The sequence below is a fragment of the Budorcas taxicolor genome, chromosome 2 (genome assembly GCF_023091745.1).
Source record: "Budorcas taxicolor isolate Tak-1 chromosome 2, Takin1.1, whole genome shotgun sequence".
NCBI classification, from domain to species: domain Eukaryota; kingdom Metazoa; phylum Chordata; class Mammalia; order Artiodactyla; family Bovidae; genus Budorcas; species Budorcas taxicolor.
Window position 1 is genome coordinate 71230861 of NC_068911.1, and position 23956 is coordinate 71254816.

A 23956-nucleotide genomic window follows, 5' to 3' on the forward strand; every position below is an offset into this window, starting at 1 on the left:
TCTTTTGGCTGACAATGGATGGATATTAATTAGCCTTTATTCTTCTTTGTAATGATGAACAGAATCTTACTCCGTCTTTATTTTTTTTTTTTTTTGGTGCATTTTTTTTTTAATTTTTTTTTATTTTTTTTAATTTTAAAATCTTTAATTCTTACATGTGTTCCCAAACATGAACCCCCCTCCCACCTCCCTCCCCATAACATCTCTGTGGGTCATCCCCATGCACCAGCCCCAAGCATGCTGTATCCTGCGTCAGACATAGACTAGCGATTCAATTCTTACATGATAGTATACATGATAGAATGCCCTTACTCCATCTTTAAAAGTGACAGTGTTTATTTACTCATTTAAACCTGTAGAGTACTTGTAACCCAGATGGTAGGAAGGGCATTTGCACCCAAGAATTCCTAGTTATGACTTCTCCACCCTCTTTTTGACATGAGAACTCCTGTTTCCAGGGTAACTCCAGATCCTTAGACATAGTCATAGTGTCTTGGATTCAGAATGAGGTCATGATACCCTGGGAGTTGAAGGGCGAATGTCCTGTACATTCCTACTGAAGCAAAGCCTCACGTGGTGTTTTCTCAGAAAGGAAGTTAGGGCACAGAAGAAATAGATCAAATGTTGGCTTTTGGTCTATACCCACATGTCCTTTTACCTTGTCATGTCCAAATTGGATTAATTTTTTCTTTGTCACTGTCCTGGGGATGAAAGATGTGCTGGTCTGTGTTGTTATACTTGATCTGGAGGGAAAACGGGAACCATTATCTTGATCCCAGGACTTTCTTGGTCTTTTTTTTAATTAAAATTTTTTTCTTTTTTAGATTTTGACTGTGCTGGGTCTTCGTTGTGGCACATGGGCTTTCTGTCTAGTTAATGGCACTTGGGGGCTTCTCTAGTTGTGGAGCCTGGGCCCTAGAATGCAAGGGCTCAGTAGCTGTGGGATCTTAGTTCCCCCACCAGGCATCAAACCCATGTCTCTTGCACTGGAAGGCAGATTCTTAACCACTGGACCACCAGGAAATTCCTTCTTGGTCTTTCTTGTTGGGGAGTCACAGGATGGTGGGGCATGCAGCAGGCGTGGTAGAATTCAACTCACAGCTTTGCAAATGTTCTCAGATCCCAGAAATTCTAGAGAACCCCAGACCTGCGAGTCTCAGGAGTTATAATTTACTTGAGAATTTTCTGAAGCCCTAGGGGATAGGAGCCTGTTGATTTAGGCTGTGGACCTCATTCTCCAAAGAGAGCAGGGCGAAAGGGGGTGAAGAGTGAATATGAACTTCGAGGGTCAAATGAAATATTTGGCACCAGTTATCCAAGGATAGGACAATTTCTGTGCCCTTTAAGCTTCATAATCTTAAAGAAAGACATGTGTGTTTTTCTTCCCTGCCCCCATGTTGTATTGTTTATGTGTCAGTTATATGGAAAGTCTTTTTACTATCCGATAGAACTGGGACTACTTGGCCATTGAACAGAGCTCTATTGTGTAATGGATTTTCAACAACTACATATTAAATGAATGAATAATGCTAATGAGTAAGCAGAAGAGAATGTATTTTTCATGACTTAAAAATGATTTTAATTTTGGTGATGACTTTTGACATCAGAGAAAAGGATAAACAGACCTTTCCAGATACTTTATTTCATACTTTATTTGTGTCTCATTGAGCAGTTGGATATAAGGCAGTTCTTTCTGCAGTGATGGAGATGTCTGTGTCCTCCAGTATGGTAACCACTAATCACATGTGGCTGTCAGCATTTGAAATGTGGCAAGTGTGACTGAGAAATTGCATTATTAAGTTTATTTCCATTTAGTTCATCTAAATATAACTTAGAGAAGCTGCAGAGAGCTAGTGTCTACCACATTGGAAAGCACAATTTTAAAAGGATATATTTATACAAAAATTTTATATTTTTTTAATTAAAATTAAATTTTTGTAGTATAGCAAAATTTTGTATCAGGTATTTTGTAAACCATCATTAGTAAATGAAATGCAAAGGCAATGAGTCCAAGCAGTGTTGTGCATCACCTGCAATGTTATCCTTTATGTAGATTTTAAAGAACTTGTGTTTTTCCTTAGTATGACAATGCCTGTGGCCTGCCTCCCCAGGGGGTACTTTCTTAGGCAGTTGCATCACCAGATTCCTGTATAGCTTGTCCAAGATTTTTTTCAGAAAGTGCTCAACCCATGTTGTTCAACATTATTATAACTGGTTGTTTCCTATGTGGCAGATTTTGATGATTGCCAGATATGGGGAGTTTGTGACCAGATATGTGAAGACCGAATTGGCCATCACCGGTGTCACTGTGTAGAGGGGTATGTCTTGGAGCGCCAGAAGCACTGCAGAGCTAATTCTTCTTGTGAGTAAATTAAAGACACTCGTGTTTCTGACCGGTAAACGTCTATCCTCTTTGCATAGCAGAAGTCAAAAGAAATATCAGCATTAAGGCAGATGGTGGGTTTGATTACCACAAATCAGATGTGGCCCCTGCTGTTGGAAGAATGGGTCAACATTAATTTCATGCTGTTAGGGACCAACTTGTGGATTAATAGTGGTTGGGTTTTTTAAATTTTATTGATTGCTTGTTCACTTTGGGCCTGAAATAGTATATCATCTACCACATAAATTTTATGAGTACATTTGACCTATTTTTAGTTAATGTACCTACCACAGGGTGACAAATATCAATAGGCACTGTTTATGCAAAATTTTTTTAGAGGTGGTTCAAAATGGACCTGCTAAATTTGGATTACAGCTTGTGAAAATGCCTTCATTATAAGAATACTGTGGTATAGAAAAGTCAGGAAAATTTTTGTCACTGTGGATTTCTGGGTAATAAGATCTTGACTTCACTCTCTCTTCCCAGTTATTATTATTTTTTTCCCACACCTGTTTAAACTGCCGTTAATGTCTTTCTGAAACTGATTTGCCCATCTATGAGTGGACTATTTTCTAGTTGTTTTTGTGTAGAAAATACCTGATATGCTGTGGACTAACTTTAGTTACTTATTTATTTTTGAACAGGTGCATACTCATATTTTCAAAAATTTCACATTATTGAGAAGTTATATGACCACCTCCCCACCCCCTATTACCCATTCCACTCTGCCCAGTTTCCCACTTCGCCTCTCCTATGGATAATCACTGTTTATTTTAATTCTAGAGATTATTAAATGCATAATTAAGAATATGCAAATGTAGACATTTAACTCTATTTTTACATATATGGTAGTAAACTATACATACAGTTCTTCATTTTGCTAATGTTGCATATTATATTTTTAAGGGCTTACCATATCAATATGGAGAACTCTAATTTTGTTTTATTTTTATCTGAAGTATAGTTGGTTTCCAGTGTTTCAGGTCTACAGTGTTTTTTAATGGTGGCAGAATCCGTTTTTTGGATGTATATAATTTAACTAGTCCTTTAGTGATGAACTTTTATATTATTTCTTATCCTTTGACATTAGCAAATCAGACTTCAATGAATAACTGTATTCATTTTGCATTCTTGTAAGTATATGCGTGTAGCAGGTTTGGATCCACCATTGCCATGTTTTCCACATGGGGTGGTTTCCCATTAATCTTTAAAATGGGTTTTGTGTTTTACACAATCTTAAGTTGCACCTGGGGAAAGGTGCCCATATCATCAAAGATACCTCAGTGTCATCGAACCAGCATTTAGGACACTTGAGTTTTTGACAGACTCTGTTCCTAACTTACTGTGATTTTGGACATTTCATTAAACCTCTTTGTGCCTTAATTTGCCCACCTGTAAAATGGGTAAAATGATATGTATTTCTACATACACATTCTGATATGTATTTTCTGAAGGTTTAAAACCAAATAAGAAAACATAGTTGTAAGTTGCTTCATCATCTCTGTTCACTTGAAGGACTGACAATGCCTTCCTTCTTCACATTTAGTTGGTGAGGCCTTTGTGATCTTCTCCGATGGTCGAGATTTGCTAAAGGGTAGCATTCATGGAAACAACTTTCAGATTCTGGCAGAGTCTCAAAATCGTGGATTGGCTGTGGGTGTGGATTTTCACTATCGGCTACGCAGAGTCTTTTGGACTGACATTGTGCAAAATAAGGTAAATAGAAATTTCTGGAGTATAGCTTGGGACCTGATAGAACTCCAAGCACAAAGTGTTGAGAGTTTTTCATTTTGGGAGGAGTAGGGAGGGAAGTTCCTTTGTTTTCTAACAAAAAAGGCCCTTGAGATATTTTATGTTAATCAGCACCTTTTACAGCTATAGTATTACATGTGACCTATTAAACAAAGCAGTCTATTATATGGATTAGCCTTGAGCAACTTTTAATTTTATTCGAAATGGAGTCCAAAAGCCTAATTAAAAGAAATAGTAGACATTCTTTCAAAACTGGATAGATATTTGGTAGTAATTTTTGAAACTAGATCATTTAAAATGTAAAAACTATTCTGCTTTCCTGGATGATAAAAATCAGATTTTATCTGCATCTTCTAAATGGAACTGTAATTGAGCATTGGGTAACAAATATTGACAGTATTTTGTTTAACAGCCAAAATTTCATTCTGCTCTCTTATTTGGAAAACGTGATGGATCTGATTTCAACTTTGAGTAATGCAACGGAGATTTTTAAAACATAAATTTTAGAGATTCTTAAAGAGTTAAAGATATTTTATTTCTTCTTACATTTCCTTGTACAAGTAATACAATTTTAATTCAGTTAATGGATAAATTCCATAAATTTTCCAAAAATTGAAACTTTGGATTATTAGTAGGTCTGATTTAATAACAGCTAGAAATCAAAACAAACCATTTCCACCTGTGCCACCAAAAATCCACATTGAATTAAACTTTCACTAACTACTTAAGAATTAGAGATGCAGGCTTTTTAAAAAAAAACTCAACTTTTTATATATGCCTCACATGCTTTTAACAAAATGCCCCACCACCTCCTATTAACCCATGATGTAAAATAAAATGTCTCTAGTAAATTTTTTTTTAGTTCACATGACTGATTTCAACACCAAAGATAAGTCCCTGGAAAACTCTCCCAACTAGTTATGATTAAGAGGTTTAATAATTTTGGTTTTTCTTTCAGGTTTTTTCAGTTGACATCTCTGGTTCACGTATCAGAGAAGTTCTTGGTGTTTCTATCGAAGACCCAGAGAATCTGGCTGTGGATTGGGTAAATAATAAACTTTATATTGTGGAGACCAGAGTCAACTGCATAGATGTGGTAAATTTGGATGGAAGCCATCGGATTACCCTTATAAGTGAACATTTGGGACATCCTAGAGGAATTGCTGTGGACCCAACTGTTGGGTAAGTTATTTGCAAACATACTGATTTCAGCATTTTTTGAGTTTCATTTCTCCCCTTTAGATAAAACATCCATTGGCATAGTTGAAGATTCTTTATGCTCTGTACTGTAGAATCCTTGTTTATTTCATATCTCTTTTCATAGCAGCTTTAAAGGGGTTAGCTAAATATAATCCAATTTGAGGATGTGCAGTCCAAATATACCTACCAATGTCCTAAATATATGTAGTTATCGGGGTATGAATTTTATGCTTAGTGTTTGCCATGTTTTCCTGGCTGAGAGATTGAATTCTTTTTTCTGACTCACTCTAATAGTATTGTCACAACTAAACCATTATTAATGTGATCACTCTTAAGTTGTGAGGTTGTTTTAAGCAGTGGATAGATCTAAAACCACTAGGTGGTGTTTTAGAGGGCTTTGAAGAACCCCAGTTCTTTATGCCTCAGTACAGAAAGAATTTAGCAAGAGGGAAAGTAATAGATAAGCGATTTATTAGCATAGGATGTTAATGTTGCCCTGCCCCGAGTACTTAGTGGGTTACATTTTTATAATCAAAGGAAGAGAGAGGAGGTGGATAAGACCACCTTCTTTTTCATTCTTTGAGTCTTTGGTCATTAATTCCTCCTATTTGTTGGGTGGGAGAGTTTTTGAGATGTATCTAGGATCATCATGGCACTATGGAAAAAATTCAGATCTCAGTACGAGTGTCTTTCACTTTGTAATATCACCTTTCCCTAAATTAGTATTTTTGTACATGCAAAGAACAGGCCCTAGGTGTCATTAACTTGTTGACGTCACTGGGCAGGTTGTAGGCCTTATTTTCCATGATTGTTTTGCTGTTTTGAGGCATGTCTCATGCTTCTGTTGCATGGTTTTGTTGGTAAGCAATTTAGCTTGGTTTTGTTGGTAAGCACACCAGTCTGGCTTTGATGCTATGCCACTTGCTCTGCTTTATAAGTCAAGCAAACCCACATTGTTTGATGATTTTTCCACTACTTTCTTGAGTGCTCTTTAACTTACTGTGGTCTCCCAAAGCCTCCCTAAAGTTCCTTCTCTATCTGCAATCCCGAACGGAGTTTCTAAGCTAACAGTCTGAAGACTCTACCCTGTCCCTACCAGACCTATCCCTTTTAGTGATTTCCTGTTAGAGACCAGTGTTGAGATGTCAGTGTTTTCTCCAGGTATAAATTAAAATTTTCCTGATCTTCACATTTAAGACCAGTTATGTAGAGACTAGCTTTTGCCTAGATTTTCACAGTTGGGTCTTAGAAGTGTTGGATGAACTTGAGGCCGCTTAAGTGCTGGTGATTATTCATTTCTATTTCATGGTCTGTCCTTCCTTGAAAATGATGTATATGATGTCTAGACTGTGCCTTAGAATGAGGAATTAAGGAGGGAAATGGCTTGATAGATTTTTTTCCTGGTAGCGGTTTTGTTGGCTGTAAATAGAGAAGTGAAAGATGGGGTCAGGGAACAGGGGAGAAAAATTAAGAAGGTTAGAAGGTAGATAAGCTTTTTTTCTTTTTTTTTGCCTGCAAATTGTGCATTTTCATAGTTGCTATTTGGAGTTTTTGAACCCCCGCCTCCACAATTGGTCCTCACAGTCTCTGATTTTTAATGCTTTAAAATTTCTCTTTTGTTTTAAACCTCCGTGGTTCTCTTATCAGCTAGAAGAGATTTCCATTGATCCAAACACACAATCTCAAAAGATATTTACTAAGTAAACTTGTAAAATAGCTGATTCTCTCATCTTTTGTTTTTCTTTTGTAGTTATTTATTTTTCTCAGATTGGCAGAATGTTTTTGGAGTACCGAGGATAGAAAGAGCTTACATGGATGGCTCCAACCGTAAAGACTTGGTAACAACAAAGCTGGGATGGCCTGGTGGGATAACCCTGGATTTGGTATCAAAGCGTGTTTACTGGGTTGACTCCCGATTTGATTACATTGAGACTGTAACTTACGATGGACTTAAAAGGTAAGAAGTTTTTTTTTTTTTAATACATATTTATAAGTTTGGGAGAAGTATGTAAAATTTATGGGGAGGGATACTGAAGAACTAGAATTAAAAGACTGCTTTGTTGGTTGGCATAACTTGAATGATCTTTGTGTTGACATTTGCATGATGTGACCTGCTCTGAGTTTTAACTTGTTCCATGTTAACACTCAAATTTGATTTCTCTTCTCCAAACCCTCCCCACTCCCAGATGAAGCACATTATTTTCATTAACTCCTGGGTTCATTTTTCTGGGTCCCTTAGGGTTTGTTTCAGAGAAGGCAATGGCACCCCGCTCCAGTACTCTTGCCTGGAAAATCCCATGGATGGAGGAGCCTGGTAGGCTGCAGTCCATGGGGGTCGCTAAGAGTCGGACATGACTGAAGTGACTTAGCTGTAGGGTTTGTTTCCAAAGGTCATTTTATAGTTTAGTTTTCTATTTTCCCCCTAGTAAATAGGTTTAACATTATCTGGTGGGAATTCACTGGATTATACTGCTCTTATATATTTTTCAAACCTTAAAGAGAAATTCTGACTTTTTACCTGATATCCTTCAAAGGCATTTAAACAACCTTTGAATGCAGACTATGGCATACTTTTTTCCTTCATCTTCTTAGTCAGATTAGAGTTGGCCATAGATTAATTTAATTGTTAACTATTTTACATCCTCTTCTTTTGGTGTTTTCAAAAACTGGTTAAAACAGCCTTTAACTTTTGACCAAGAAAAATTACTCATGTCAATTTGATTTTTCCAAATGACATGATCTTATTTTCTCAATTAAAAGACCATGATACTTTTGTTTCTCCTTTATTTGTAAGGATGGTATCACAGTTTGCCACAATCTCTATTTGTTTAAATGAAGAGATTGAGTATTAAGGTTATGACTTTTTATTACTGAAACTGGTTCCCAAAGTGAGAATATGAATTAACCTAATGACAAAAATAGTCATATAAATGAGATGACTGAGAAATTGCCTACCTTTTTTCTCGTTCATGAACCATCCTCCACCTCACTTTGTGTGGCCTCAGTGAATGACTGATTCCGTAGATGTAGTCATGGCAGCATTGTTGATTTCTTCCCCTTGTCTGGCACTTCTTACCTCTCTTGTCTTCCATTTAAGCAGTTCTGGGCACTCTGTCTCCACTATCATGTGATTAGCCGGCAGTTTAATCAAGCAAAGGCATGTCAGTGGTAGCCCTGTGCTTTCTGCTCTCTGGTGACATCAGAAATAGGTGTGTGTTTGCCATGTGTCGAATTTTCCAACTTGCTGTCTTGTTCCCTAGTGGCTGAGAAATTGTCAGTGGTGCAGTGTTGTGGGTGAAGTGAGTGTTGAAGGCATCTTCTACCAGATTTCCCATCCCTTGTTACACTCTTTCTCCTAGGAATTTCAAAATGATGTTTCACATCTTAGCCCTTTTATATGTGGGGCAACCTTAAAAGAATGAAGAACAAACAGGTGGGAAAGCAGTAATTTCTCAAAAAATTTAGCTAGGGCAGGGACTGTTCTATAAGTGCCAAGGCTCTTTTCTAAGAGGCAACATGGAAGTCCTTCTAGCAAGTATTGACAGCAATACACCTGCATCTTAAAATGTATCTTGACTATATATTCTATAGTAGTAGCTAGCAACTTTTTTTTTTTTGAGACTTCCCTGGTGGCTCAGATGGTGAAGCGACTGCCTACATTGCGGGAAACCCGGGTTCAATGTGAACTAATTCCACCTTTAATCAAAACTGTATTGTGTATCTCTTTTGTAACAGGATGACAGTAATTCATGGAGGTGCAGACATTCCTCATCCCTTTTCAATAAGCTTGTTTGAAGGACAGTTGTTCTTCACTGATTGGACAAAGATGGCTGTATTGAAGGCAAACAAGTTCAAGGAGACTAACCCCAGATTGTACTACCGCTCTTCCCTGAAGCCGTTTGGAGTGACTGTTTACCATGGCCTCAGGCAGCCCGATGGTAGGCTCCCCCCAACAGAGGAAAAACCCTGCTTGGTACAGGCCTTGGTTAGAAAGGTCTTCTCGAAGTTCTCATGAGATTTGGGAGGTGTTCTCAAATGTTTGATGGATTATCTAGAGAGTTAAACTAGCTGAAATTAGCTTTGCAGGTCATGGGTATTTTAGAGAAGTTGATGTATTTCAGAATTAAAAGGCCCAGTCTACAAAGAACATAGAGATGTGTTTAACAGACATTTATTGGCATATGCAGTGTACCAGATCCTGAATACAGGCTGGAGAAAGAGCAGCAAATACACCAAATACACTAAAATTGCCCATCCTTTGTCTACTGGGAGAAATCTCCTAATTCAACTTTCTAATAGTACAGTCAAAGAAGTCAGACCCAGAAGAAGGAAATGACATGCTTAAGCGGCCATTTCATTTGAGTAGTGCCAGAGCTTTTTTTTTCTTCTTCTTCTTCCTTGTATGACACCTGTTTAGCATTGGGTTTGGTGTCTCTCAGGATAGTCACTAATCAAAGAAATGAAATATTTTGATTCAGACACTGTTAAGTCTTATGTTATTTTATAATAAGTTTTGTTTCAAGGTTTTAAACTGACATGACTGGACTGTGTCCATAGCTCTTTTCTGCATTTGCTTATGCATCAGAGGAAAAAAAAAAACACAAACTAGGCTATGTTGGAAGAAAGCTTAATATCAGTGAACAGTAATTCAGAGAAAGAAAGATTTAACTTTAAATCTCTAATGCTAAGTGATGAGTCTGGCTTTCTGGAGAAAGACTATAAAGTTATTAGGCTGATTTAAAAACCCAAACAAACCTACCTCTAGAACTGATAGTTTCGGATGACTACCCTTCCTACATAAACAAACACTTCATTGGAAAATATGTACTATAGATATATAATATATATTATATATCTATATGAAAGTATATACTATATTAGAAAATATCTATTTGGAATGATCAATTCATGGCTGCTAAACTCACATCTGCCCTTGACCAAAAGTATAACCCAGTTTCATCATCTAAATTATATTATTTGCCTCAGAGTGATACCTGCCTATGTTTCTCAAAATGAATCTACTTGAGAAGGTAAAGAGACTATTTTAAAGAGTAAGTTGAAGGATAAGAAAACAATTTCAAAAGCAGACATTTTTAACTTTGACAGCCTTGCGTACTATGAACTTTCTAAAGTCATTGCCTTGAGAATTGTTTTTAGATGTATAGACTGGTTTTTGTTTCAGACATGTAGGGTTTTGGAATTAGATCTGGATTTGAATATTAGTTTAGTTGTTTAACAACCAAATAATCTTGAGCAAGTTGTCAAACCTTTTGGAACTTCGGTTTCCTTTTCTGTAAAATTGGGATAATAATGTTTACCTCTTAGAATCTTTGGTGGTAAATTGTCTTACAAAGTAAGTATCCAGGGAGGTTATTTGGGGGAAGTCAAATTTTAATCACTGATGCTAGCAGACAAAGTGATATAGTTACTGGGAGGATAAGAACCCTCAAGGCTATTCAATTTCAATTTTTTGTGTGTGTGTCGCCACTATCAGTTTAAGAGTAGATTCAAGAGCAGCAATGGGATTGGGAGCAGTTAAATGGATGTATACAGTAATAACCAGTAGTGATGTCTCCAAGGAGTTGCAAACCCATTTCACCCATAGGTCGCAAAGTGGCTTCGCATGTCTTGGATAAATAAGCATTTCTAATTGAGATTTAACAGTGCACATTTTTCCTTCCAGCAAGAAATCCATGTGCACATGAAAATGGGGGCTGTCAGCACATCTGTGTCCTCAGCCACAGAACATTCAATGGTGGTTTGGGTTACCGTTGCAAGTGTAGGCTTGGCTACATTCCGGATTGGGATGACTATCACTGTGTTGGTAAGATCACTTTTGGACTATCTTTCTGACAGTCAGCACAGGGCTGTGCGTGCACTGCTTTGGGACTGGGCCAGCTCCCTGTAGCACTTCTTCACAGCGAATAAGCTTTTGGTAGCCCATGGGCATCTTCCTTTGTAGGCACCATTCCTTTTGTACAAAGAACGTGTTTGAAGATGTAAATTTCCATCATTTGGGACACATTCAGGGTTTCCTTGGGTGACTGTCATTCCTGAAATCACTTTCTTTCTTTAAACTATGCTCTTGAAATTCATAGAATTTAATTTTGAGCCTTTTACTCTACCACATGTATACCTTTAGATGTTAGTCTTAACCCTAGTGGGAAGCACTGCCATCACTTTTATTGACTACTTTTAGCTCACCATTTTGCCAGTCAGGTAATCACATCTTGATCCCACCTCGCTTTACGGCTGTATTCCAAACTAAACTCCTAAATGTTGGGGTAGCTCATTTCTTCATCTGGCATTTACTCCTCAGTTTAGATTTTCTCTCTGTATCTGCTTCTATGCTCTGGTTTTCATTCGTGCCTTAAATGCATAGTCTTCCTCTTTGATCACCTACACATCTACTCACATTAAAATAACGCTACCTCGTTTTCATCTGGTGATGAAATGCACTTCTCTCATTTATTGTCCCTTTGAAAACTCTCCTTTTTAATTAGTGCTTTTGACACATTCTTACTCCCTGCTGTTACTTCTGGATTAGTATGTAAATTCTCTTATTTTAACTTCAACAAATTTGTTCACTTTGTAGGTCATCCTAGATTCAGATAAAAATCACCCTCACTGCAAAAACCATGTTCTCCTTTTTGATTTCCTGGTCCATTGTCTCTGCCTTCTTTGATTTTACACATCCTTTCTTCTTTCCTGTTTCCTTCATTCCTCTCCTCCCTTTCTGCTTTCCTTCCTTTGTTTCTTTCTAAATAATTTACCTGATTGCTGTTAATTTTCTTTTTTGCTGGTCTTCGCATCTCCTAAACTGCAGTGGGATTCTTGATATAGATCTCTACACAAAAGTTAATGTAACTTGAGAATTTTGATGGAATCATTATTCAGTTAATACCAATTTGGAAATTCAGCGTATGGACGCTATGTGTTATATAAGTTTAATCCTAAGAATAAATTTCTCAGGGAGAAGTAAGATTGTAATACTTACTGCCTTTATAGTATTTTCCTTCTTTCCATTATTTCTAACTATGTTTTTTACTTATTTTTTGTACTTATTTCAGAATTATCAGATGTGACTTAGGGGGGTAAAAGTAATTTCTCTGGAACTGGGAGAAGGTAAGAACCATGCTGTGCTTGACTGCGTGTGTCCTTCTTTCTACAGCTGCTGAACGGTTTCTGCTCTTTTCATCTAATCTGGCTGTTCGTGGCATCCCACTCACCCTCTCTCACCAGACGGATGTCATCCTTCCAGTGGCAGGATCTTCTTCCGTCTTCCTTGGGATTGATTTTGATGCCCGCGAGAAGGCTATCTTTTTTTCAGATACGAAGAAAAACATTATTTATAGACAAAAGCTTGATGGTACAGGTAAGAATGGTTTTAAAGTTTTTTTTTTCTCTCTTGTTTTATCTGTTTTCAATAATAATACAAATCATTTGCCCTATAAAACTTTTGCATTCACTTCTTAAGCAGGATATTTTACTAAGCTTGCTAAATATTTTTAAATAGGGAAATCTATAAATTAGGTCTAAGCGAACACTTCCTTTATTTTCAAAAAAAGTTACAAATGAGACTGCATTTTAAAACATTTATTGATGTAATTGGACAGCTACAAATATTGCCATATTGACACTTCATAAAAGGAGGGTTAAATGTATGAAAGCTGTTAATGGGTTAATTGACTAGAGGCTGTTCCCTTTTCAAGCCGCCAAATTGAGCCAATGGAATGATCTCTGTCTAGGATTGCTACACTACCTAAATGGAATAAGAATATTTATTTTTACAATATATGAATTATATGTAAATATAGATTTATTGTAAGTTTCTAGTTAATTGGAATTCTGTTAAAATCTTCATAATCCTCACAAAAAGATAAATTATAGTCAGTCAGACCTTATCAGTTGGGTACTATTATGATCCAGTACTTTGATTTTACCATCCACTAATGGGTTGAAAACTGAAGTCTGAAAAAAAAGAGTAGCCAGAATAACATAGCAACTAAGAGGGCCAGCTCAGGAGCCCACTGCTTAGTTTCAAAACCTGACCTCTCACATTTCTTAGTTGTATAATCTTGGGAATGTTACTGTGAAATAGGAATAATAATAAAGGCACTACATAACTCAATGTTTTTGATAGGATTTTAGGTTAATGCATTTAAAACACCTAGAATGATGCCTGGAAAATATTAAATATTTTCAGTAAATGTTAGCTAGATAGTTGGATAGCACCACTGACTCAATGGACGTGAGTTTGAGCAAACTCTGGGAAATAGTGAAGGCCAGGGAAACCTGGTGTGCTCCAATTCATGGAGTCACAAAGAGTTGGACATGACTTAGCAACTGAAGAACGACAAAAGCTATTATTGTAGCTGTTATCAATGAAAAACTATTACTCTGCTCCACCCTGCCCAACTCAGACTTGCTCACTAGAGGTGATTCCTTACCATTCTTTTATCCCCATGTTTCTAAATACTTACACTTACTAATACTTACACTGTTACTAATACTTACTAATACAATTATTAGTAAGTATTAGTAATTAGTAAGTTACTAATACTTAATAATGTTTATACTGTTACTGAGTCCAAGCTCATACAACTCACTGCAAGGCAGGCTAGTAACCTAGAGATAAGTTGTTCCAGCCAGGAATAGCAACTTTATTTGGAAAGCCAACAGACCAAGAAATTGGTGGACTAGTATCCCAAAAAACCATCTTACCTAAGTTAGAATTCAGGCCTCTTTTATATTAAAAGCAGAGAGGATTTGGCTGGTGAATCTTTTGTCCTTGGAGCTATCCATGTAATCTGTTTACCGTGTTGCTATAAACTACCAACAAAGCAAAAGCTGTTCTCTGTTCTGCAACTTTTTATCTCTACAGAAAGAAAGTAGAAAGTATTAGTTACTCAGTCATGTCTGACTCTTTGAGACCCCATAGACTGTAGCCCACTAGACTCCACTGTCCAAGAAATTCTCCAGACAAGAATACTGGAGTGGGTTGCCATTCCCTTCTCCAGGTATCTTCCTGACCCAGGGATCAAACCCACGTCTCCTGCATCACAGACAGATTCTTTACCACTAGGGCCCCCTGGGAAGCCTTTTATCTGTGTGTGTGTGTGTGTTCAGTCACTCAGTCTTGTCCAACTCTTTGTGACCCAATGAACTATAGCTTCCCAGGCTCCTCTGTCCAAGGAATTCTCCAGAAAAGAAGAGTGGAGTGGGTTGCTATTTGCTACTCTAGGGTTTTATCTCTACATGAAAGGAAAATAATATACCTTTAAATGTCACAGCCTTGAGAATGGGCTATCCTGTGTATTTTATCCCATAGGCAACATTCCTTTACAAAAGGTGCCGAGCCTGCACGACTAACCACAGGCAGCAGAGAACAAAGGTTAGAGCTAAAGGAATAGATGCAATATGGAATCAGGGTTATTCTTCTCTGTTGGAGTACCTTTTCTTGATTTGTCATTTTAGACATTTATTTTCCTTGTTACAGATAAGGAATCAACTCTCCTTTTCCCTCCTCTTCTCCCTAAAAAGCTAGAACGTAATTTTTTGTTCACTGCTAAATCAAGTAGTCTTTCATAATGACATTTCTTGAACAAATGTTGATCCCCCCCGCCCCACCCCCCCACTCCGGAGTTTAACAATTGCTCCATCTTAATTTGCTTAGTTTCTTCTATAGCTATTATATTTTCCCCAAACAGATCTATCAAGTGCTTATCTGTGTATCTACATATTTATCAAATGCAAAATCTGTGATTTTTTTTTTTTCCCCTCTGCTGTATAGTTGAATCTGGCACACAGCTCTTCTGACCTCCATCTGCTGTTTCTCTCTGTTGGTTTTCCTATTTCTGGCAAGCCATTTATTTCTCTTTCCAGACTTATTTCCATACTTTGCTGAAACACATTATATCATAGCTTTAAATGGGTAGGGTGGCATATAAATTGAGTCTGAATCTACTTTTATTTTGTCCTGCAATCCGATCATTTGACAAGGTGTAGGGTGAAAGCAGTTTTACCTTAGATATTTGAAGACACTGATGCACTCTCTTCTAGTAGCCCATGTCGGAAGGCCTATGCCGTCAGCAGTAGCCTTTCAGTGTATATGACCTTTCTGGGGGGAGAGTCTTTTTGTTTCTTTTTGGAAGCTTTTAGAATCTTTTTGTGATCCTTTTCATCTTGAGATTTCTCTCCTATTCTGGGAGTTTTCTTGCCCCTGCTTTTTCTATGCAAGCATGTTAGGTTACTCATCTGTTTTCTTATCTTTCCTTTCCTAGTTTTCATCTCTATCATTTCGTTCTACTTTCAGTGAGACTTTTTTTGACATTTTAGTTTTAGTCTATCAGATATTTAATTTTCAATGTTGAAGAGCTGCTTCTTGCTCTCTGATTATCTCTTTTTAAAAATAAAGCCTTGGACTTCCCTGGTGGTTCAGTGGCTAGAACTCCATGCTCCCAAAGCAGGGGGCTCAGATGTGATCCCTGGTCAAGGAACCAGACCCCACATTCCTCAACTAAGACCCAGTGCAAATAAATAAATAAATAAATTGGAAAATAAATTTAATCTTTTCTTAGTCTATGAAGGTATTAATTACATTAAATGATTAATTTTTCTCTTTCCATTTCCTTTGGGTTGCTTTTTCTTTTGGGGTTGTTTTCAGATGTCCTTTTTATGAAGGAAACTTAAGTTTCTTTGAGCCTTGTTTGATAGTAAGAGCAAAGCTATAAAGTGCTGGCCAGAAAGCTATAGGTATGAATGGGCCTCATCAGTTGGTTATCAAGCAGCCTTTTTGTTGAGAAGTTTCCAAATGTCAGTATCAGCAAATCCTTTCTGGAGATAGTCAATTTCTCCTTCTCCCTGTTGGGGTGAGGAGTAAGAGGGGGAAGCTGGTATCTGTGTTCTGGGAGCAGTGCAGATGAGAGGGGGCGTAGGCCCCTTCAGTTCGGTGTTCGCAGGCAGAATCCTCCTGTGTTCAGTTCTGTGCAGAACCCAGTCCTCTGTCATGCCACACGTCCTCAGCCCACAGCCTCTCTGCTTGAGTTTCCTCCAAGGAAAAAAATCTCAGATCTCTTGGAAGGGGCAGAGGAGAGGAGTGTCTCAGATGCTCGGGGTCTTGGGTTCAGCTGTTCCCCGTACCACCTTTTTGATTTATTTATTGGCTGCGGTGAGTCTTCACTGTTGCATGTGGGCTTTCTCTTGTTGCAGCGAGCAAGGGCTACTCTTGCTTGTGATGTGTGGGCTTCTCATTGCGGTAGCGTCTCTTGTTCCAGCACACAAGCTCTAGGTGTGCAGGCTTCAGTATTTGCTGCCCTTGGGCTCTAGAGCGTTGGCTCAGGAGTTGTGGTGCACGGGCATAGTTGCTCCATGGCTTGTGGGATCTTCCCTGACCAGGGATCAAACCGGTGTCCCTTGCATTACAAGGCAGATTCTTAACCACTGGACCGCCAGGGAAGCCTCTATACCAGGGTAGTTACTCACCCCTGCCTTTTTCAGAATCTGCTGCCTCTGCATGCAGATAAGCTGAGGCTTCTGCATGTGTGGGTGTTGGTGCTCACCTCTGCTGATATATCTCACCTTTTATTTAGTTAGTTATCCCTTCTCCAGTTTCTTTCTCTTCTTTCTGTTCTTCTACTGGAAGGAAGAGGAGATAAACTTGTGGTTAATCTGTTAGTTTGAACCAGAAGACCTTTTTTCTGGGGACTGGAATTACATCTGCAGAGCTGCTGCTCACAGGCTGTCTCCCGTGGGTGCCTCCACGGGTCAGCTTCCTATAGTTTTGGCAACTGCAGTTCTCATCATGGTTTTCTTTCTTCTTTTTTAAAAAAAATAAACTTCAAGTCCACATGCTGAGAAAATTGCCTTTTAAAATAGTGGTTAAACTCTTTGCACTTTGGTTAGGGAGATATTATGTTTGCTGTTTTTCCCAGTGAGAAGTGAAATTCAATGAGTTTATGTGCAAAAACTGTTCGAAGTCAAATTGAAGTCAATATGGGCTGACCCTCAGGGAACTTGCCCCATCAGTGATCCTTTCTCTTCTTCAACTTTTTTTGTTCTATTGACTTATCCTCATCAGATATGCTCATGAGATATGAAGTCTCTCTCATCCTAAAAATCCTTCCACCCACCCTCTATTTCATGTTCCTCTTTGATTGCAGTCTTCTGTCCTCAAGTTTGTGGACAAGCACCTTGAAAGTTTGGTGTACATTTTTTAAGCCCTACTTCCATATCTACATTTCTCACCTCTTTGCACTATGTCACTTTCTTGAAACCAATCTTATCCTAGTCATCTCCAGTCACTTTGTTATAAACTTCCAGTTCTTATCTTTGGCACCTTAGTCATTTTCTTAAATGTTTTTTCCCTTTGAAAACAAACACACTCCTGAATTTCCTTCTGTTTCTTGACCATTATTTCTACTGTTCCTTAAACATTTATTCTTTCAGTTCAGTTTAGTTCAGTCGCTCAGTCCTGCCTGACTCTTTGCGATGCCATGAACCACAGCACGCCAGGCCTCCCTGTCCATCACCAGCTCCCAGAGTCCACCCAACCCATGTCCATTGAGTCAGTGATGCCATCCAATGATCTCATCCTCTGTCATCCCCTTCTCCTCCTGCCCTCAATCTTTTCCAGCGTCAGGGTCTTTTCCAATGAGTAAGCTCTTCACATCAGGTGGCCAAAGTATTGGAGTTTCAGCTTCAACATCAGTTCTACCAATGAACACCCAGTACTGATCTGCTTTAGGATGGACTGGTTGGAACTCCTTGCAGTCCAAGGGACTCTTAAGAGTCTTCTCCAACACCACGGTTCAAAAGCATCAATTCTTCAGTGCTCAGCTTTCTTTATACTCCACCTCTCACCTCCATACATGACCACTGGAAAAACCATAGCTTTGACTAGATGGACCTTTGTTGACAAAGTAATGTCTCTGCTTTTGAATATGCTGTCTAGGTTGGTCATAACTTTCCTTCCAAGGAAAACGTCTTTTAATGTCATGGTTGCAATCACCATCTGCAGTGATTTTGGAGCCCCCCAAAATAAAATCTGACATTGTTTCCACTATTTCCCCATCTATTTGCCTGAAGTGATGGGACCAGATGCCATGATCTTTGTTTTCTGAATGTTGAGCTTTAAGCCAAATTTTTCACTCTCCTCTTTCACTTTCATCAAGAGGCTCTTTAGTTCTTCACTTTCTGCCATAAGGGTGGTGTCATCTGCATATGTGAGGTTACTGATATTTCTCCCAGCAATCTTGATTCCAGCTTGTGCTTCCTCCAGCCCAGCATTTCTCATGATGTACTCTGCATATAATTTAAATAAGCAGGGTGACAATATACAGCCTTGACGTACACCTTTTCCTATTTGGAACCAGTCTGTTGTTCCATGTCCAGTTAGTTCTAACTGTTGCTCCTGACCTGCATACAGGTTTCTCAAGAGGCAGGTCAGGTGGTCTGGTATTCCCATCTCTTGAAGAATTTTCCACAGTTTATTGTGATCCACACAGTCAAAGGCTTTGGCATAGTCAATAAAGCAGAAATAGATGTTTTTCTGGAATTCTCTTGCTTTTTTGATGATCCAGCGGATGTTGGCGATTTGATCTCTGGTTCCTCTGCCTTTTCTAAAACCACCTTGAACTTCTGGAAGTTCATGGTTCGCATATTGCTGAAGCCTAGCTTGGAGAATTTTAAGCATTACTTTACTAGCATGTGAGATGAGTACAATTTTGCAGTAGTTTGAGCATTCTTTGGCATTGCCTTTCTTTGGGATTGCAATGAAAACTGACCTTTTCCAGTCCTGTGGCCACTGCTGAGTTTTCCAAATTTGCTGGCATATTGAGTGCAGCACTTTCACAGCATCATCTTAGGATTTGAAATAGCTCAACTGAATTCCATCACCTCCGCTAGTTTTGTTTTTTCTTTATCTGTCCTATATGCAATTGTGTTCAACATGGGTCCTCTCTTCTAATTGTGCGTTTTCTTCCACATAATTCTGCACCTTCTGTGTCTTTCATTACCATCTAATGTATTAAGTAGAAATTAGTGTAGGGAAACATATGATAGGCCATTTCCTGAATGCTTTTCCTCCTAACCTGGAGAATGAAGGGAAAGATCAGGGAAGGATTCTTGCAGAAAGTGCTAAAAGTCTCAAACCAAGCCCACATTCTGGTGTTCACATCCATTGCACCAATTGCCTCTTGGATACTTCACCTGGATATTCCACAGACCACCTGAAAACCAATGTGTCTAAATATTCACCATTCTTCCTCCTCTCCAGACCTCCTGCCCCAAGGGAAAGGTGTTACCTCTTACCTGCTGCCCCACCCTCCCCAAATCTGGTGGTCACCCAAACTTCTTCCTTTTGTTTAGCCTCTATCATTAGCTTGTTAACCTCTAGCCATGCTTCTGAACATGTGGAATCCTCAGGGTCTCTCCTTCCCACTTCCACATCTTTTCTACAGCCCTTCATTCACCACTTCCTTTGGGAAACCTCTCCGTAGGACTTCGCTGGTGGTCCAGTGGTTAAGGGTTTGCTTCCACTTCATGGGGCATTGGTTAAATCCGTGGTTAGGGAATTATGATCCTGCATGCCATGTGGTTGGGTCAAGATAAGTAAATAAATAAAAGCAAAACACCTCTCTACACCTGTTGTCATTGTTCAGTTGCTAAGTCGTGTCTGACTCTTTGCAACCCCATGGATTGCAGCACACCAGGCTACCCTTTCTTTCACCATCTCCTGGAGTTTGCTCATATTCATATCAGTGATGCTGGTTAACCATCTCATCCTCCTGTACTTCCTGCCATAATTTCCATACCATCCTGTGCATACCTCTATCACAGCAGCCAGTATTCTTCTATTGCTTTCCCTCTTGCCGTAATTGCCTCCCCTCACCTCTCCTACTTCATTATAGATATCTTGAAGACAGTGTCCACATTTCTGTCAAGATGCTTCAATTTTATATGACTCAGTTTCCGCATGTGGAAAGTAGAGATAACAGTAATTCCTGTTCTTGAGCTGTTGTGAGGATGGATGAATTCATGTAAAGTACTTGGGCTCCTTTCAGGCTCATGAAGTGAAGTGAAGTGAAGTCGCTCAGTTGTGTCTGACTCTTTGTGACCCCATGGATTGTAGCCTACCAGGCTCCTCCATCCATGGGAATTTCCAGGCAAGAATACTGAAGTGGGTTGCCATTTCCTTCTCTAGGAGATCTTCCTGACCCGGGATTGAACCCTGGTCTCCCTCACTGTAGGCAGACTCTTTACTGTCTGAGCCATCAGGGAAGTGGTGGCTCATAGTAAGTGCTCAGTATAAGCTGCTGTTAGTAATACTATTAGCAATATCATGTTTCCTCAATGTCTAGTATGGTGTCTAGCACACAGAGGACTTAATAAATGGAAAAGAGACTAGACTTGTTCCATCAAAAGAAAGAGGCGTGATTGTTTACTCTGATTCACATTTTTTTTTTTTTTTTAAGAAAAAGGAGGGGGAAAGGCATAAAAATTCACCAAGGAAAAAGTGGTCTTTGTTTCTCCTCATACCCAGTTCTGATTTCCTTTCTGGCTGCTGGGCTTTCCCAAACTTGGCAACTTTGTGGCTATGAAAGGATTGTTGATGAGAAGGTTGGGCGGGAATGCCTCACAGATACCCCCAGTCGTACCTGGCAGTGTCAGCTTATCAGTGCTGTCTGTGGGTGGTGGTTGTGAGTATGTGAACTCAGGTATCTCTTCTTCAGATGTTCTGTACTGAGAAATTTTTTCTGAAAGGTTGAACAAGGGAGTAAATCCAGGCCATACCACTGCTGGTTCTGTTTAACAGAATCATATCTATTCTTTGAGATCCAGACGTTTGGAGATGAGTAGATTCTAGGTTTATCTCATGTGTTGCTTTGCAGTTTACAGTTGCTTTTTTTTTTTTTTTAAAGAATTTCATGTTACTGAAATATTCTTTGCATGCTCACACAAAGTTTAAATATGCAGTGATAGGAAAATGTATATCATATAAAATATGCTTACTTTAAACCATGTCCATATTTTAATTTACAGGAAGAGAAATTATCACAGCTAACAGGGTGCCAGGTGTTCAAAGTTTGAGTTTTGATTGGATTTCGAGGAATCTCTATTGGACAGATTCTTCTTATAGGAGTGTCAGTGTCATAAAGCTAGCTGATAAATCAAGACGTACAATCATCCAGAATTTAAATAACCCACGGTCAATCGTAGTTCATCCTACTGCTGGGTAAGTATGTTCATGTTTTCTTAAGAAAACAAGTGATGCCATAGGTATTTGACAAATTTAGTAAATACAAGATTGAACCATGTAAATTGAAATCACCTTAGATTGTATCCTTTTAGCATATGCTGAAATTATCACTTTACCTCCTTTCAAACACTTTCTCCTAAGTTTTGGCTTTCCCAGCCTTCCCCGAACTGTGTTTTTTTCATAGTCACATAGAACCAAACAGTGAGTCACAGATTCTGTGGAGAAGGAATGAATATGCAGCAGAATTATCAGGAAAGGCTCAAATTCCTTCCCAGCTTTAATGCATTGATGCAAAGCTTACCAAAGCTTCCTAAATCGTTCAGTAGTTTTCAGAACGAAAAGTCTTTCGGACCACGAAGTGTTTAACCACTGCATTGTTGATGGAGTCAGGCAAGAAAAGACAGAGCATTTCACATCATCCCTTCTAGTTCTTACCTTTTTTATTTAAATATGTTTGATAGTTTGATAGCGTACCATAAAGTCTAAAGCCAGGTAGTTATGTTTTAATAGAGTAATAGAAAAGTGATAACTGGTAACTTACTAAAGCCTGATTGAGGGTACATAGCAAACACTTTACATAGTGCATAATCTCATCTAATCCAAAAGCTGGTTTGTGAGTGAGTATATACAAGACCTGTTTTGGACCTCAGAGAGATAAAGTAACTTGCTAAAGGACCCACACCTATTAAGCAACAGTTAGTATTAAAATTCCAGACCTATCTGACTGCAAAGCCTGTGTGTCTAACATATTTTAAAACTGACGATGGTATTGATAAGAAGTTTTATTGCCCGATAGAGAGTTAAATGTTGATTTTCTAGTGAATTTATCTTAAGCTAAGTCTTTGGCAGTAGGTTTTAAAAAGGCGTTAAATTCCTTTCCTAATCAGTCATTCATTTAAAACAATATGAAGTCACATTTCAGAAAGTTACCTTTTGGAAAAGACTCATTTTAGTTCTTAAGGCTCACATGAAACAGAAGAGCTTTCCTCCGCTATACTTATATTTTTGCTACCCTTCGAAATTAAAAAAAAAAGGCATAAAAAGATGTCTTGGGTAAGACATCTTGGGTACATTGATTTGGGTGCATTTTTAATCAGGAATGAAATGCTTTGCTGCAAATTCCTTGTGGAAGATGATTGAAGAGTCATCTAGTGGATCCTGGATGTTTAATCTAGAAAGAAAATGAGACAATATAAAATCTGTTTTTGCTTTTGTTTTGCTCATCGTTTATTTTATTTCAAGGACATGTAGTATTAATAATCTGAATTGTGTCTTTTTAAAGAACCTACTTGGTGACAATAGTCCTGAAATCTATCACAATGGTTCTCTGCCCTGGATGCTCATTTTAATGCTATTTGTATTTTCTATATTTTTTTTAATATAAACCCTACAGAAAACTAGTTTGCAGCAATTCTCTGGAGAATCTGTGTTTGTGTTAGATCTAAGTTATGTAGTTTGTATCAATGTTAACATCTTTGATTTATTAACTCCTTTTCTAGGTATATATTCTTCTCGGTTTGGTACCGTCCTGCTAAAATCCTGAGAGCATGGGCTGATGGATCTAACATTTTACCTATAGTAAACACTACTCTTGGGTGGCCCAGTGGGCTGTCCATTGATTGGAGGTAAGTAGGAATCATCCCAAATTGCTGCTAAGGGAGACATATTGTAGTTGGCCAGCTTCTGCTGGGATGAAAATGTATGCATTAAAATGAATATTCTGAAAATTGTTAGATGAAGCAGAATAGGGCAAGACTCAGGGAAATAGAAGAAGGATTTGATGAAGTACTGGTCATGTGTAATTTTTACAGAGGCCATCTTGAGGATAGGAAATCTTTGGTGTCAACAAATATATATTTGCCTATATGTACTATGGGAGGATTTTTAGAATATCAGATTTTAAATTTTAAGATATTGATCTGTCAAGGAATATAGGAAAAGGTGGAGAAGGAAATGGCAACCCACTCCAGTGTTCTTGCCTGGAGAATCCCAGGGACGGGGGAGCCTGGTGGGCTGCTGTCTTTGGGGTCGCACAGAGTCGGACACGACTGAAGCGACTTAGCAGCAGCAGCAGCAACAGGGTAAATGAGCTTAGATATGTCAAATACAAAAGCAGTTCATAGGAGGAAAAATAGGAAGAGATGTGTTTAACCTTTCAAACATAAGTCACTAACAGTATTTTTCCTAAATGTGAATTTAATAAGGCAAAAACTAAAATTCTTAACTTGAAGATAACATTTCAGGTTTTCTAAGACATTTGAAAATCACTTCATGAAAGTTGCTTTGTTTTTCTGGGGAACATAAGACTATTAAACTTCGCTTAATGAATGAATTGCTGTTGTTTAGTTGCTAAGTCGTGTATG

At 38.3% G+C, this 23956-nt stretch overlaps 1 protein-coding gene across 1 annotated transcript in view; it reads left to right on the plus strand.

The window, feature by feature from the left end:
- LRP2 (LDL receptor related protein 2) overlaps positions 1–23956 on the plus strand; it is a 181737-nt gene that overhangs the window by 56168 nt on the left and 101613 nt on the right. The window contains exons 10-18 of the mRNA XM_052652982.1: positions 2234–2362; positions 3930–4099; positions 5094–5317; positions 7086–7292; positions 9071–9273; positions 11019–11159; positions 12507–12710; positions 21377–21569; positions 23093–23218. Of these exons, the coding sequence (XP_052508942.1) occupies positions 2234–2362; positions 3930–4099; positions 5094–5317; positions 7086–7292; positions 9071–9273; positions 11019–11159; positions 12507–12710; positions 21377–21569; positions 23093–23218 (1597 nt within the window). The remainder of the gene's footprint in view (positions 1–2233; positions 2363–3929; positions 4100–5093; positions 5318–7085; positions 7293–9070; positions 9274–11018; positions 11160–12506; positions 12711–21376; positions 21570–23092; positions 23219–23956) is intronic.